This window comes from Ambystoma mexicanum, chromosome 3q, assembly GCF_040938575.1.
Source record: "Ambystoma mexicanum isolate Mex_15411 chromosome 3q, UKY_AmexF1_1, whole genome shotgun sequence".
NCBI classification, from domain to species: Eukaryota; Metazoa; Chordata; class Amphibia; order Caudata; family Ambystomatidae; genus Ambystoma; species Ambystoma mexicanum.
In genome coordinates this window covers 1,207,855,434-1,207,873,381 of record NC_090926.1, presented here as the reverse complement: position 1 = coordinate 1,207,873,381, position 17,948 = coordinate 1,207,855,434, and the positions used below count along the sequence as shown (strand labels likewise).

Genomic DNA, 17,948 nt, shown 5'->3' with positions numbered 1-17,948 from the left:
GTATTGGATGTTCAAAATATGTAAATTCGAATCCAGTTACAAATTGAGTTACACTGGTAATTAAACGGTTTGTTAAAGTAACAATTCAAGAGGGCTCTGTGAGAAAAATGGCTAACACGTATTTAAGTTAGTAAACCTCAGTAGATCACTGTTGTAACATAACAAATTAGCAGGAGGATATTAGGATTAATGCAACCAAGACGGTGAGCAATATCTTCCATTGTTGAAAATGGTGAAACTTTTATGGATGCAAACGAGCCTCCCTACGACAAACTACAAGGTCCATCGATAAAAGAAATTATGTGAAACACTTTACTTAATGTAGCAGAGGCACCATATAGTAGTTATATAAAAAAAATTTGGCAAGGGACCTGTCAAATAGAAGCATTATGAACAAGACACAAGTGGGTAATAATGTGGACCCGCAGAAAGAATGTTGCAATATTTATTGGAGGCTAATGCGTGTTTTATATTTCCATGGCAGCATGTGGTTGTGTGGAGCACTTTTTGCTCTGGTCTAATGCCACCAGGGCATTTGACGTTAAGATTTAATCTCAAATAACATTACCACAAGATAGCCATGGTGAACACATGCTATGAGAAGTGATTTGAAATGTAATGGTGAACGCCTGCAGGAAGCAGTGAGTGGTGCTTTGAAAGTGAAGCTCCATGAAAAAATAGTTTGAATATGTCGCTATTTGGTGCGGAGCAGCTGTAATGATGATTGGTGGGGGAAATGTGGATTGCCAATTCCTTATTAAATGGCATGTCCGTTGCACATGCTGTGTGGTTTCTAAAGCACAGTCGCCACCGAAGCAGTCTCCTACCACTGGCGAATTCCTATAGCCTATGCACTCCCATGAGGGTAAAGGGATTTGAACTGTCTTCCTTAACTGAAGAGGATCTTCAATGCGTCTGATTACTTTAGAAGACATTGGTGGGCATGCTTGATTTACATCCATGGAAAAACTCTGTCAAACCCCATATAAATAAAACCTTCAAGCTGTAGAGGCGGCAGAACGGTTAGACTAGTACCCATGTACCTGAAGCTTGAACAATCTAAGCATGATTTGAAGACAAAGTCTGGGGCACACCTACATGTGGTTGTGTATCATTTTGTGTGGGAGAGATTAGTGTTTGATGCACTTTTTTTGTTTTACTTTCAGATCTGTTAAATTTGGAAAAAGAAGCTGCCCAGAAATTACTGGACTGTGCCGACGAGAAGCAGCAGTGCATGTCTCAACTTTGCAAAATTGAGCAGGAATTGCACGAGGTGGGCGAGCAGAACGCCAGCCTACAGACGGACATCAAATATCCTTTATTAAGCAAATTAGGCTTCTATGCAGCACGTCCAACACTGAGAGCTAACCCGTTTGCAGACACTGTCCGTGGCTGTTCTGTTCTCTTGTGCTCTTGGGTAGCTAACCTTACTGTAGCTTTAACTGAAAGAACGTTTCCCAAAGGATACGACGCTATTGATAACCTTAATTTCTGTATTTCACACCATGTTGGACGTTCTCAGTTTTTTTGTAATCTTGCCTGCTTTTTAAAAATCATCACTTTATTAGGATTTTTCATCCATTAATGTACTGAAAAAAATGGAATCCCTCCACTAATAGTATCAACCTCGCCATAGAATAAATTGGCTATTTACCTAAAATATCAATAAAATATGTGGAAATAACTGCTCCTAAATGGTAAACGGTTGCAGCAGGAGCAGGTAATTTTAATTCTCCATGTGAGATCACAAGCAGCAAACTTAAATATCTACACTTCTCCCATTATAAAACAAAGACCTATGTTGATATGGTCACTTATTGCAAGTGCATGATACTTGGGGGACAAAGTATCACGCGGCACCATATATTTGTGCATACGCCAATTGTGAAGAGGTAGATGGTATTTAAGTTCATTAACTTCATTAGAAACACCTTAGTTAAAGCATCTAAATAGCACCCTTATCCATGCCAATAATTGTGGTGGTCCTGTACCCAAGTGTAGGCACAGAAAAATATCGAAGGAAATGGGAGTACATTGCACAGAAAACCCCAAAAAATACTGTCTGCGTACAAGATGCAAAACCAGATTTAGTGAGCTAAAGCCTCCCTTGCATCATATCCTTAAACTGCGCCGCTGTATTCCATGTGTTGATCATGTAGATACAACTTCTCTCCAAGCCGTATTAAGAGCTCTGTGATGCCGATTGAAAGCTTACACTTGCGGTGTAAGAATTAACAGAACACTAGAACAAGAATGGAGGAACAAACGTGACGAAGAAAAAAGAATAACATACCTACTACCAATCAGAGCATACAAATCTGAAATTCTTAAAGCAAAAAAGAAATACTAAACGAGTGGATCAAAAAAAATGCCAAACCTCAAAGGATTATTCAACATCAATGAGATGACAAACACACTGGGCTGCAACAACCTACTGACACCCTCCCAAAAACTATGCAATGATCTCGCAGACCCTTTTAAGATCAATCACCAGCATACACCGAATCATACAAAGCAGACCAATCGACCAGACAACCCGCTAGCTACCACCATACCCAGGGCTAGCTAACAAAATGTACTGCTTCCAATAGATGTTGAGAGGAAAACTAAGGTTGAAGAAAAAGGTGCAACAAGGCAGGTTCTCTGATGGACCCCTGCCCTACATAAATCTATAAATCTATCCTCGCACAGGACACACCAGCGGAATATTACCAAAGCCTTGTCAATGCCTTTTAACACCGAGAGCTTTCAAAACTGCCTACATCAAACCTCTACTCAAGGACACAATGGGAAATGTGGAAGACCTCTCAAACTACAGACCAATCGTTGACATCCCATACCCAGCAAAAATACTAGAGACCTATGTCTACGAACTACTGGAGAACATTTAAAATAACCAACTATTGGATCAGACATCTGAGAGGAACTGAAACAGCACTAGTCTCAATATGGGATGACCTAAAAATGAATGCAGATTCTAACACCAAATCAGCACTGATTTACTCGATCTCTCTGCTGTCTTTCTCACAGTCAACCACAACATCATAATAAAGAATCAAAGAAATGGGGATCACTGGCACAGCACTGTTCTGGATCAAATTATTACTTGCGGAAAGGACAACTATCTGATTATGCAGGCGATGCACAAATTATCTCTAAATTCATGGACATAACAGGAAGGGATCGCACCCTAGGAGAGTGTCTCAAGTAGCTCTACCAATGGATAAACATTAACTCAAACTTCATCCTGACAAAACTGAAATCCTGATTAAAATAGTAAGACAGAAGGAACGACCAGCACATACTATGGGCAATGGAGCTGGGAACCCAATCGATGCCATCCAAAGATGTAAAAAAAACTTTGGAATCCTCATGGACAACGAGTTAACACTTGCACCCCAAGTGAATCCAATAATCTTGAAATGCTTCTTCCTCCTACAAACGAAAAAGATCCTACCATGCTTCTCCTTCATGCACGGAACACTGGCCATCATATCCCTCATGACCAGGATTGATTATGCTAACACCATATACCGCAGAATGCCAGAATACCTAATGAGGAAACTGCAACGAATGCTAAACGCGGCAGCCACTCTCCTCCTCAAACTTTGCAGAAGAGATCACCTCACACCAGCCCTCCAGGATGCTACATTGGCTCCCGGCCAAAAAGAATCTCCTTCAAAACCCTGTGCATAACGCACAGAGCAATACACAGCCAGGGAGCAGACTTTATCCAAAATAAATTCTCCATCTACAAACCAATTGGAACCCTGAGATCTGCAGCGACATCCGTCTTGAACCCATATGGTACTGGAAGAAAAAACTGGGCTCAGCATTTTCCTGCTTAGCCGAGAATCTATCGAACTCAACTTTGAGGGGGAATTCAAACCGTGGAGGATGATGCAAAATTCAGCAGACTGCTGAAAACCTGGCTCTTCAACTCTGAACGATGTCTGCACACCTTCTGAAGCCTGCGAAAAAAGAGCAGTAACCAGAAAAACAAGATTGAGGGATAGTACTGGAAAGAGAAACCCCCCCACCTACCCGTTCAAGATGGAGCCCCGGAAAAGAGAGGGTTATAAGCCAGAAAGGCTAGGACCAGGGAGGTAGGCCAAGGAAAACCCAGGGATGAAAATGGGAAGGGAGGGTTACCCCCCAGGCATGCCACGGGTAAGGGCAACAAAAGGGAACTAGAACAAACACCATGTACGCCCCTACTAGAACTTAACCCCCGCCCCCCAAGGGAATCAGTTAAAGAACTCCCCGCTGAGCACTCTGTTGGCTAGGAACGGGCATCTAATCAGAAATGGGAACTGCACTCAGAATTCAGGCAAAAGACAAAGTAGCACACAAAGCTTACACCCAGAGGCGACTTTACTGCTGCAACTAGAAAGGGCACAGGGAAGAAGGGAAGATGCAACTAATAAACCAGAAAAGCTGAATATCAGCCATGGCCACTAACAACCCAACCTGTTATTAACAATTAACCCTCCGAATACACCTCTCACATACCGCACTAAAACAAACAGCATTCCTCAGCCCAGCAAAAGGCACATGGATGGATGGAAAGGATAGATGGAATGGATGAATAGAACAATGGATGGATGGAATAGACCGAACAGAATGAATAAATAGAATAGCTGGAAAAGACGGATGGATGAAAGGATAGATGAATGGGATGGTGGATAGAATGGACTGATGCAAGGGATAGATGGAATGGATGGGCGCATGTGGATAAAATGGACTGAACAGATGGCGTTGATGCATGTGGAATGATTGGAAGGTACGTATAGAGAATTCATGAATGCAAACAGATGGAATAGACGAAATATATGTATATTGAATTTAGAGAACGGATGGAACGGATCAAATTAACAAATGCAATGGATAGGCGGTGGATGGATGGAAGGAAAGGGGTTGGATGGATGTTTCTCAAGTCCCAGAATTTCAGGATGGTCTCGCTGCAGCACGTGCTCGAACAGTGGATATTTCCTATCCTCTCTGGACTTGGAGAACGAGTTGCACACCACAGTCTGACATCTCAAAGCAGTGTCCTAGGCTCTGAAGTCATTTAGGCCCCAACTTCAAGACAAGGTGGTCCGCATCTTCATGGATAACACAACCACCATGTTCTAATGTTCTACATCAGGAAACCTGGCGGGACCCGCTCTCCCATTCTATCCAAAGAGGCGCAAGCTCTGTGGAACTGGGCGGTGGCTCAGATGTTTCATATTTCGTTTTACCTGGCAGTCATTCACAATACCATTGCAGATTCGCTCAGCAGGGAGCTGCAATCCTGCCATGAGTGGGACCCCCCTCAGTCACCAGTCCTCTTACTTTTCTTCAAGCTGAGTTGCCCTCAAATTGACCTATTCCCCACGGCAGCCAACGCAAAGTGCACCCGATTTGCCAGCAGGTACCCTCAAAGTCAGGGGGATTCTTTCTCGTTTTCCCAGGGAAGGCCTGTTTCTCTATGCATTCCCTCAGATTGCTTTGCTTCTACAAGTGCTAACTGCACCCAAACATTGCTAGATGATCTTCATTGTGCTAGCCCAGGCAGATCTGTTACTCAGACCTTTGCCACCTGTCTGTTGATGGGATGTCTCTTCTTTGCATAACAGCGCCCCTCATCCTGCCATACCTGCTACCTAGTGAAGGCAAGCGTCCCCAGATAGCATGACCCTCCCCGCAATGAGAGGCAAGAATGGACTCTCCCACGAATGGGAATAAGGCTAGGACCAAGTGCGGGTGAGCTTAAGGGAAGCTTTATCGAAGTCAAAATAGGGCATGCAAAGAACTCTGCAAACTCCGAGAGCGCTCTGTTTGACAATCGCGAAGACAGGCGTTTATATTTACAAAAAGTGTCATAGGCACCTACACACTATAGGGGGCACATGTACATGGGGGAATGGGTGGCGTTGGCTAACTATATGTGCAGCTGTGATGCGTCGCTTTGTGGTTGGTGGACACCGCCGGGTGCCAACGTGGGGTGGGCAGGTCAGCTGGGCTCATTTAGGGAGGCGCTGTCCGGTCAGGCGTGATCAGTGTCATTGATGGACGTCTTCCTTGGCTTTCTGCCCTAAGGGCCAGGCACACCCCATTCATTCAATGCTGCAATGTCCCCATTCATTCAATGCTGCAATGTCAGTTGCCCTGTAAATCCTACAATAGGTTATTCTACATGTTAATACAACACAGGAGGAATGCGCATTAGGTGGGGTGCTGTGGCGATACATCAGTACAGGGTTGCTGATATCCTGTTGACTAGGTTTCATAGGCCATGGGGTCGGGTCTCAGGGCATGGGGTAAGCTGTCCGAGCTTTGGGTCTCGTTAGAAGTCATGACGGATGCTTTTACACAATGATGGTGCAATATTAGGTGTCTTCTTTTACAAGCGTCATTAACCTGGGGTGAACTGGTGGGTCGTGGGACCTATGAGGGGGCACCTCTGGCCTCTTGTTTTGGCCGGATTTTGCTGCTGGGCTGTAAATAATTCAGGTGGCTGTTTGTGGCCATGTGAGCTGCGGGGGGGGAATCATGAATGCTTGAAGCGGCTCCAGCCGAATTGGGGGGAGGTGAGGCGGTGTAGCTCGGGCCTTTGCTTTCTCTGGCAGGCTTCAATGGGAAGGGAGGGGAGGTGGCCTTGGATATGCCCGCGATGATAGCCTTCTCGCAAGCTGCAAATCGTATTGGATTGCAAATCGTATTGGATTGTATTGACGATGAAGGGATTCGTATGATGTAAAAATGGCTAAGGGGTTACACATCTATAGTATTTACATCAGTACATATTCATTTCAGAATTCGTTAACTAGATCTACAGCTCCATTAGTCACTATAGGGTAAGTATTTGCAATATTAGCAGTTTTAGAATCACATTGTAAACACAATACGTGAGGTAGCATTAGGGTTGGTGGAGCACGCAGGAGCAACAATATGGTTGACAGCAGTGATACACATTAAACTTGTACATTTGCACTTGATGGCATTCTATGTATCTCATTTAAGCAATTTACATGAGCACACAATACTGTTGCGCTTGTGTTCCTTTGCACTCTAGCAGCATCAGGGTAGTCATAAGGACTTGGTATCACTCACTTTACATTATCCCTAGAGAAGCAAATAGTAGGAGGCCAGGGGCCCTGAGTGTGTACGCATACTGAGAGGGTTTGAGTGTCGTGACCAGGGGGTCACACAATGACACATTCTTTTGTTCGTACAGTGTTCGTAGATTTTTGACACGGAGGTCGTGCAGAAGGGATATCATTGTAATGCAATATATGTATGTATGTATGTATTAGCAGTTTCTTGGTGTGGGATTAAGACTTTTGTTTCATCGAGGACGGTTTACAGTTATTTTACAGGCCAGCCCCGCTGCCGTGTCACGCTGAGGATAATGATGCACTGCAGAAGGTGAAAGATACAGTGTTTGCTCTAACACTAGCTCATGTCCGACTGGTCGTGGGAACGGGCTTTCAGCGGATCTGCCAGGGAGCGGAGGCAACAGGGTAGACGAGGACTCTCTGAAGGTGGGGGCCGTGCTGCAGCGCACATGGAGTCATGTCTTAAGATGGCGTTCTGGTTTTCCAAATGGTTCCCAGGGTCTAGCCTAATACAGTACGTTTGGTCCATCTGTCGGCCAGTGGTCCGCCCACCACCTGGGCCCTGGTGGCAGGGATCCCCTGATGAGTCATAGACATCACAAGGAGGGAATGCAGGGGAGGGGTGTCTCTTTGACCTGTCCTCCCATACTTTCATTGTGCTAGCCCAGGCAGATCTGTTACTCGGACCTTTGCCACCTGTCTGTTGAGGTTGGGATGTCTCTTCTTTGCATAATGGCGCCCCTCATCCTGCCATACCTGCTACATAGCAAAGGCGGGCCTGGCTCACACATCTATCAAGGTACTTCTGGCAACTATCTCACGATACACTCTGATGCCTGGCAGGCTTTCCTTGTGGTCTCACAGACTTAATTCCTAAAGGGTATGTTCATAGCGTTCCCTCATGTGAAATATCCAGCCCCTACATAGTTCTGTCCAATTTGATGAGTCCTCTTTTTTAGCCCCTTCACTGTGTGTTCATGTTTCTGTTCTGGAAGACTGATATTCTGCTGGCCATCACTTCTGCCAGACCTGTTGGAGAGGTACAAGCTCTCTTGCAAACCACCATATTTGTCTTTCATCAGTCCCAAGTTGGTTCTACATACTACGTTATGTTAAAGGTACTTGTATAGTGCACCGTCACCAATGGAATTGGTCCCGAGGCGCTCTGGAGGATTTTGTAAAGGAGAAGATGGGATGGGTTAGTAAGGTGAAGAGGGAGTAAGATAGTGAGAGGAGTGGTGTACTGTTGGCAGCTTCAACTAGGTAAACACCGGGTGCTGAGCTTTGTTGTGAGTATTGGATCGGTGTCAGTCCGCGTGTGCTGTTGGTGCGGCTTATGTGTTGTTGCAGTGTGGTGAAGTGCATGCAGCTTGTTGTGCGAGAGATGGTTGTGAGTTTTTTTTTAGTGAGATAAGTATGCAGAGAGTTTGAGCTTATATTGGTTAGTGGGTTATATGACATTTAATATGCTAACATTCACAGTTCTGTCCAGGCATAGTACTTGCCGCTCTACATAATTCCTTCTAAGTGTGGCCCTTGCTAACCTTCACATTAATTATCTAGAAATGGGCAGGCTAGTGTTCTCAATTCTAAGTGTAGCATATGCTCACATTCAAGTTCCATCTAGTTGTGGCACATGCTAACATTTACAGTTTCGTCCAAGTATGGCGCATGCTAACACTCACAATCCTGTACAGATGCGGCACAGGCTAATGTTCTTAATTCTAAGTGTGGCACATGCTAACATTCAAGTTCAATCTAGATGTGGCATATGCTAATATTTATAACCCTAGTTAGATGCGAGACAGGCCAAAGCTAAGAATTCTAACTAAGTGCGGCGCATGCCGACAATCACATTTCTATCAGAGTTCTATCAGGAGTGGTGTACAATCATGTATAAAATCTGGCTGATGCTTACAAATCTTTAAGTATGCATGGGTTAAGTCTATGGCAGTCTGTTATGGGTAGGTAAGGTAGAGTGGCGGGGGTTTTCTGGTGTAGAGTAATTGCTCTACACCACACCCATGCCACACTTACAGTTTTTATTGGTGTCTGTTGACTGCTGGATTCCTTGGCTTCCTCTGCGGACACCTGCAGACACATCTTGGAGCCACCTCTGTAGGAGCTGCCCTTTGCCTTGGGGCCTTTAGCTGCAGGGCTGCACAGGCAGAGGGCTGCCCAGGAAGGGACCGCTAAGACCAGGCGAGGCAGCCAATCGGGAGCAGTGGGAGGCGGGCGTAAGAGGGATCGGGAGATGGGGAAGGCTGGGGCTAGGAGGTAACAGAGGAGCGGCAAGGGAACTGGGCCCCACTAAAAAGGTGGATTTTGGGCTGATTGAGGCCCGGAGGGTCTCTGAGGGGGTTGCTCTCACCTGGATTGCTGGAGCAGCACTGGAGTACAATGAGTAACCTGAAGCTTTCTCCCTGACGAGTCGCCAGTGATCTGTCAGCCAGGTGGCCAGGACACGGCCATTGGATCCAGTTCCTCGGGGTGGACCAGTGAGGGAGGATCACCTGGATGGGGGTGGGGGGGTCGTCGGGGATGGAAGTGGGACACCGATGGGTGAGACACTGTATTCCCCCCCCCCAACACCTTTTCCCCAGCCATCCCTCCCCCTCCTTTTCTGACACAAACCCTTTCATACACCACGAAAGACAGTGGACTAACACTAGAGCGGTTTACCTGACATGTCCCAATACAAGGGTCAGGCAATTGACCAGAATCGCACACATGACGGTCCTTTTCCTTCCCCACAGGAATAAAAGGTGGAGCATGAAAGTACACAACGAGCAATGCAGACCGCACAACGAGACTGCTATCCAAGTACGGCAGTTCAAGAGGAGGAGAAAGGCGGCAAGAACCGAGAGGGTGACAAGGAGAGATGCAACCTTGCCCTTTCCAATCCAGACCCGCGAAACCTCTGTGGAAAGAATCGTAAAATCGCGAGCAATAGCCTGTGTTTCAGCAGATGTCAACTGTACACGGAGCACGCCTACACTGATAAGCAGAAGAGGGAGAGACACTGGCTACCGTGGTACTGTCCTTGTCTCCAGAGACGAGAAGAGCCAAGCAGTTCATCACAGTCGGTGAATTGATGGGAAAACCGTTAAGAAACTGAACTGTGTTGAATGAAAGTCACAAATGGCAAAATCAGGCAAGTTCAATGAACTGTTAACATTAAGGGAAAACAAGCTGCAGAGGGGTCCGGCACACCTTGGCTGTTCATTCGAGAGACTCTAGTTGATTCCCCGTTTGAAACTACTAATACCAGAAGGCCCTGGGAAAGCCACAAGGAAAAGATCAGAGTGGTCATACAGAGGTCAAGCAAAACCCCCTTGTACAGTCGAAAGTCTTTGCCCTGCACATAATTCGAAAGCTAAGGGATATGAATCCGATAGTGAGAAAAGGGAAAGAACTGTGATTGGCAAGAGTGAACCTGACGGAGGGATGTCCACAGTGAACTGTTTAAAAAGACGATTTGTGAATGCTACAGGAGAAATTATTTTGAGGAAAAGCCGTATTAAACCTGATGGAGGGAGGCTGCTATTCCAAAGGGATCGGAGCCCGGAAGAGGGAGATTCAGAGGTGGAAAGTCTTCACCCAACATATAAGGGAAAGGAACTTTTGTTTATTATTTTGAAAACATCGGGTCCTCTGAGGCAAGAGACTTCTTGTAGAAAAGAGACTTAACTACCGAAGGTCCTGATAGCGGACCTGTCTCGTGCTGGGAATGCTAGAGCGTGTGCTGTGCTCAGGAGTCCTGCCTTGTCACGAGCTCAAAACGTGGGGAAGGAAGACCCCCGGCTACCACATCCTGACTTATCATTTGTGAACACTTCTCTCTTTCTTGTGAACCTTATCAAATCCTACAACCCTACTTCTATTTCTGCAGAGTTTATATTGACGATATCGTCACATATAGTAAGACTTGGGAGGACCATCTCTTCCATCTTTATACCATCATGGAAGTCCTCGGAAACGCTGGCCTAACTGCTAATCCAGTTAAGTGCAGATTGGCTCAGTCAGCAATAAAATAGCTTTAGCTGCTTCTTAGGGAATGGGAATGTACAGCCCCAACTTGAGACAGTAAAACTGTCTTCGATACACCAACCCCCAAGACCAAAAGAGATATTGGAGCTTTTCTTGGTTTAATAGGAGATTACCGTAGGTTTATCACCCAACATTTCGGACAAAACAGCCTGGTGACGGATAAACATAAGAATGCCGAACTGTAGAAACTTAATTCCAATGACGAGGATGAGATATGTTACAACACCTTGAAACAGACTCTGTGCCAGAACCCAATGCTCAAGGTAGTCCACTTCTATAAAGAGTTTGTATTACAGATGGATGCCTCCCTTACGGTGTTAGGAGCCGTCCTGTCCCAGGTTTGCGATGATGATTGGAACACCACATATTATTCACTAGTCGCAAGCTGTTCACGTGTAAACAATTACTCCGTTAGAACTAGAGGCCCTGACCATCAAGTGGGCCATTATCAATCTTAGATACTACCTATTCGGACAAAAATTCACGCTTGTTACAGTTCACTCACCCCTAGTTTGGATTAGCCAGGGCAAAGACTCCAACCCTCTGGTCATGCAATAGTTTCTAGACCTACAACCCTATTGTGTCACTGTGGACCAAAAAAAGGAAAAGACCAGGGAAATGTAGATTTTCTTTCCCACTTCCCCTGTGAAACAAAGATGGCTACATCGCATGGAGGACGGGTATGTGAGAAACCTGAAGCTATCTCCCTGACTAGTCCCCGGGGATCTGTCATCTAGTTGGTATGGACACGGCCATCGCTATTGGATCCAGTTAATGCGGGTGGACGATGTGAGAGAGGATCACCTGGATGGGGAGTGTCCTCGGGGATTGGAATCCGGACACGGATGGGTGAGACTCGGGACCCCCCTTCTTATAGCACCTTTTCCCCAGTCTATCACTGCTCTACCTCCACCACCTCTCGCTCTGCCCCTTATCCAACACAAACACTTTGTTACACCACGAAAGACAACAGACTAACAATAGAGCGGTTTACCTGACATGTCCCAATACAAGGGTCAGGCAATTGACCAGAATCGCATACACCCGACGACCCTTTCCCTTCCCCACAGGGATGAAAGGTGGAGCACGAAAGCACACAAGCAAGGCAGACCGCACGATGAGACAGCTATCCAAGCATGTTAGTTCAAGAGGAGTAGTAGGGCGGCGAGAACCGAAAGGCTGCCAAGGAGAGAAGCAACCTTGCCCTTTCCAATCCAGACCCACAAATCCTATGTGGAAGGAATTGTAAGACTGCGAACAATAGCCAGCGTGGGTTTCTGCAGATGTCAATGGTACATGCCTACACTGATGAGCAGAAAATACTGTAGTACTGTCCTTGACTCAAGAGACAAGTAGTTCATCACAGCCGGTGAGTCGAGGGGAAAACTGATAAGAAACCGGACTGTGGTGAACGAATGTCGCAAATGGCAAAATAAGGGTAGTTCAAAGATCTGTTAATTCGAGAGACTCTGGTTTATTCCCCGTTTGTTGGAACTACCGATAACAGTATGCCCTGGGAAAGCTGCAAGGAAAAGGTCAAAGTGGCCATACAGGGGTCTAGCAAAACCCCCTGTACAGTTGAAAGTCTTTGACCTGCACGTAATTCGAAAGATAAGGGAGATGAATCCTGGATAGTGAGGCAAGAGAAATAACTGTAATTGGCAAGAGTGAACCTGACCGAGTGATGACTACAGTTGGCTGTTTAAAAAGACGTTTGTGAATTCCACAGGAAAAATAGTTTTGAGGAAAAGCCGTAGTGAACCCGACAGAGGAAGGTTGCTATTCGAGAGTGAAATGAGGCCGGAAGAGGGGTATCCAGGGGTGGAAAGCCATCCCCCCAAAATACAAGCAGAAGGGAACTTTTGTTTATTATTTTGAACACATCAGGTCCTCTGAGGCAAGAGATGTTTTGTAGAAAAGAGACAACTACTGAAGGTCCTGATATCTGAGAGTGGAACTGTGGTCTCGTGCTGGGAAAGCTTGAGCGTGTGCTGTGCTCAGGCATCCCGCTTTGTCCCGTGCTCAAAACGTGAGGAAGGGAGACCCCCTGGCTACCACATCCTGACTCCTCATTTGTGAACACTTCTTTCCTGTGAACCTTATCCCACCCTCTTTTTGTATTTAGTTGTAAGGATTGTTTAGGGCTTTTTATTTGACAAGACGCCACTAGGGCATTTTTTGATGCTCCCATCTTAGATTTAGGTTTAGATTAGGCGTTTTTCCAACCTACCTATACAGTTAAATTAACACCCTTGAACTGTTTTCACATGTCTGTCTTTACTTTTGCCACCATGAATTCCGTACAGTACTCATCCGTCTTTCATGTCTAAAGTTCCATCAGGCTTTCATTTGAACAAGCCTTTAGTTCTTCCCGTCTTCTTTGCCAATCCTGCCTCTCCTGCAGAACTATCTTTACATTCACTGGGCGTTGCGCATACTTTGAAGTTCTATATTGGACGCACTAAAGCTTTTCGAAACACTTCTCAGCTATTTGTACCAAAACCGTGGCATCTACTACGATGTTCCTGTCTGGTGTGCCCCTGATGGGCATTCGCAGTGCTGCTACGTTGAGATCCACCCATACATTCACATACTGCATTGACAGAGATTGCAGTAATGACTGCTGGCCAGGCAGTGCTTTGCAACCGGTTTGCTTGAGGTGAGTGTCCCAGAGGTGTTATTACTTCCGGAGAGCTTGTTCAACCTCCTGTGGTTGTGTATATGTACTGCTGTCTGATCCTATTTATGAGCAGGTGAATCCATGTAAGATCCAATGCTGCAGAAGCAATGTGTAACTCCTGTTATCCAGCATTGGTTTCTTACATGGATTCACATGTGGCCCTCCCGCCTTCCTTCTATGGCTCTTCTTGGTCCCTACTTCCACTTTATGTGCGCTTTACAATCTGAACGGGGGTTGAGCTAAGGAGGACGAATGCCATTAGTTGGGGGCAGTATGACCCAAGCTGACAGCAGGCTATATAAGCGACCAGCAGTTTATAGCTTTTAAATTAAAACTTCTTTTATATTACTGAGGATTCCCAGCCTCACCATGGGGGAATATTCATGAGCATGTGAATCCATGTAAGATACCAATGCGTTGGTACTCATTGGGCCTCATTACACGGATGGCGGAGAACCATGGCGCTATTAGCGCCATGGTTCATGCCGGTAAAATACCGGCACCGCCTTGGCGGAAAGGGGAATTACCGCCCCATTCCAAGGTTGGCGGGGCGGTAATTCCCCATTCCACCATTGCCCTTCTCCATTCCCATTTTTGCCCCATAGGGCATAATGGGAATGGGGAAGGCGCTAATTACGGTACCGCAAATTGCGGTACCGTAATTAGCTCCCTGAGTCCCTTTGCGGGTTGGTTTTTAACACCTGCAAAAAGCAGGCGTTAAATTCCCCAACCCGTAAAGGGACCTCGTAGTAAGGCGGTAAGGATTTACCGGTACCGGTAAAATACCGGTACCAGTAAATCCTTAAAGCCATCCATGTAATGAGGCCCATTGTAGAGCTTGTAAAATACCGGTACCAGTAAATCCTTAAAGCCATCCATGTAATGAGGCCCATTGTATCCATTTAGGATGATTGGCTGAGTGGAGTGCCTGGAACTCAAACCTGTACTCATGAGGTCAAATGCAGATCCCTGTACTGGAGGCATTGGCCAACTGAGCTACATACCCAGCTGAAATCGATTGTTACTGGCAACTTTCTCCCTTTTTAGAGGCTGTTGGATCCAGCCGCATCAGTAGGACCTTTGCTATGGGCTTGTGTACAACTTGCCTTCCTTTTCTTTCCTTTTCCATTTCTGACTGTACTTCATTGAGGAAGTACAGTACACAACAATTTGCCAGTTTTGTAATGCGACCCCTATTACATCAAACATGTGAAATGCACTGTCTGTTAACTTCTGTGCCAATGTCTGCTTCCAGAGGACTGCCTGCATTTGCTGTTTAATTGCATTTGATTTTCCTTACATTGTTTGAATTACATTTTTGACAAAAGAGCTGGAGGAACTGATGGCAATGGAGGCTGAAATGCAGCGGATGCAGGAAGAAGTGGATGAAGACACAACTGAAGTGATTCCCTCTGCACGGTCGGTGATGGGAGCATGGCTCTCTTTTACACATCTTCTGGCTGTACTCGGTGTGGGGTGTGTGTAATATGATGACTGGTAGAACATCTTTTTATACTTTAATCTGAAAGGGGAATATGTTCTCGCACATCGTCAATCTTATTTTAATAGCTATGAATGTTGACATGGGGCCTGCTGGAGCGTGGGGAAGGACAGTAGACTGCTTGTGGCATTAGATTAGCTCACAGATGATAAACTGATGCAAAAAACGCTTGCTTTCCTTGATAACCATAGTGAGTGAGCCCGGGAAGGGCCAATCTATGAAATCTGGTTGGAGCAAAATAAGTTTTGGCCAATAAATGGCACACAAGTCACACCCTCTCATTGGGGTATATCCTGAAGATCCAAAAAGGTTTATTTAGTAACACATTTCAAAGACCAATTTCATACAGTCCACAACACATATTCAACAGGGTGCTTACTGATCTAGAATTTGTTCCCTAGTGAGCTACTCCTTTATCAAATAGATTGCAGAAATAGGTGTGTGTGGCGCATGACATTGATCCAATTAATATCCATTGACTAATAGACTTTCAGAAACTAACTTTTCCTAACTTGAACCGTTGCATGAAAAATTCAGAAAATATTCAACAACCATACATGTGAGTTAGCTGTCTCTGCATGGAGCATTTCCAGATTTTAAAGGATGAGTTCTTATTTCAACAAAGTGTTACTTTGTGTTTCCAACAGCTTCTAACATGGGGTTTTCCGATGGGAGAAAAAATATATTTTTTAGGCCCAAATCTCGAACTTGGCTGCTTATATTTTTGGCATGCTCCTAGTCCACCTCAGGATTTGGTCCACCGAAGGAACAAAAATTGAAAATCGACTTCCCAATGTTTAGATTTTCCTGATTTATTGTGTGTATATTTAACGCATGTCGCGAACATGTTTTCTATTATTTAATGATTTTATGTTTTTAATAATTCATTGTATTGCATCTTTGATACGAACTGTGGAATCTGACCTTGTCTCTGTCCTCAACTACACTGTGGGGGTCACTAGCCTGCTCAGCATCATGAATACCCGAGCTGTGTCATGTCCCAAGTGTAGCTTCTCTGGGAACAGCTTTGATATCTTCGCCAGCATCGGGTCTGGCATGGATTCACATGCTCATTAATATTCCCTGTCGTCGAGCTGGGAATCCTTGGCAAAAGAAAAATCAGTTTAGTTTCTGAACTGTCGTTCTCCTATAAACCAATCACTGAGCTCTAGGTCATACTGCCCCCAGCCAATGACTGCCCTCTCCCTAATCCCCTCCTTTGGCAGCCATCTTTAGATTCTTACCGCACGTTGCTCTTTTGCTGCATTATTCGCATTTTTTTTAGTGTTAAATTCTCGGTCAATTGAGCCCTTGTGCTCTAACTGGGACCCGTTTTTCGGATTTTTCAGCGCCCCTCAAGGGCAGTTTTTCATTGAGCTTTTTCTTTTTGGAGGCTTCAAAAAGATTCTTCAGGCCTACACTGCGTGGATAATGTCAGACGAGAAAGACGGTGCTTCCCCCTTCAAGCTCTGCTCTGACTGCAGTTTGTGGAATGTGTATATGGAGGACAAGCATTCCCAGATCCTGTACTGCTTACACCCTACGCGCAAGGAGGAAGACTGCGTGATTTGCCATGGCTTCACCACGTGCATGTTCAAGGATCGGCGCCAGCGCCTGGCGTCGTGGCTGCAGGCCAAGGCCTCTGCCCTCGGTGGCACCCAGGGACATGATTCTGGATCAGGAAAGTCAGAGTGGGCTTCTAAGACCTTTTAAGGGTGCGTCCCCCGTGGGGGCCCAACAGAGGGCCAAGCACCGCAAGTCTGTTTCCGTCGGTCGCAGCTACCGCAGGTCCTGCGACAGTCAGCGTGCGATCATCATCGGCATCAGTTTCCAGCCACCACTCCGGGTCATCATCCAAGAGGAAGTCTGCTACCTGAGGGAGAAGTCCAGGCCGAAGAAGACCAAGCAGGGAGCAGTGGCCGCCCCACCCTCGGCGGAGAAGCCCAAGGAAGACGGTGTGTCTGAAAAGGCCCCGAAGGAGAAGGCTAAGCAGGACAATGTGTCCGAGACAGCCAAGAAGGACAAGGCCAAACCGGACAAAGGATCCAGCCTTTCCGTGAAGGCCCAAGTGCACCAGGTGAGGTCGTCCCCCTCCCTCGAGGTAGTGGTGGCGTCGCTTGCGAAGACCATAAGCGCAGACCCGCAGTGTGGCCCGGCGACAGCCAGGGTGGCTTTCTCTCAGGAGGGAGGCTTTGAGCATGCATGTTGAGACCGACCCCTCTGGACCCAGGAAAAGAAAGGGTTTTGAAGGTCTGCAGGGCACAGACATCTCTTCGGCTGATGATATCTCCGTCCGCCCGTCCAGGAGGGCGATTACGACCAGGGTAATGCGGGAGACTCTTCCCCATGACGGGGGAAGACGATGACGACAGGGATACCGTCCACGGAGGTGACTACGAGGGACCCCAGGACGACTAGGTTCCACCTGGCGTTCCTACGCCCCAGATACCACATAGACCTTTCACAGGACATTCTCTCTAACCTCCACACTCTGCTGATCCTGGCGCCAGCTCCACCCGCAGCACCAGTTCCGGCCATCCCGTTGCCATCGTGGGAACCACTGGCCATGAAGAGGAGGCACCCTACGCCTCCCTCACTGGCGCCACGGTCAAAC

At 46.3% G+C, this 17,948-nt stretch overlaps 1 protein-coding gene across 2 annotated transcripts in view; it reads left to right on the top strand.

Moving 5' to 3' along the window:
- The window catches only part of LOC138447758 (kinetochore protein Spc24-like), a 171,405-nt gene that overhangs the window by 60,138 nt on the left and 93,319 nt on the right, over positions 1–17,948 (top strand). For both annotated transcript variants that reach the window (XM_069604079.1, XM_069604080.1), the window contains exons 3-4: positions 1,167–1,313; positions 15,150–15,252. In XM_069604079.1, coding sequence (XP_069460180.1) covers positions 1,167–1,313; positions 15,150–15,252 — 250 coding nt within the window. The remainder of the gene's footprint in view (positions 1–1,166; positions 1,314–15,149; positions 15,253–17,948) is intronic.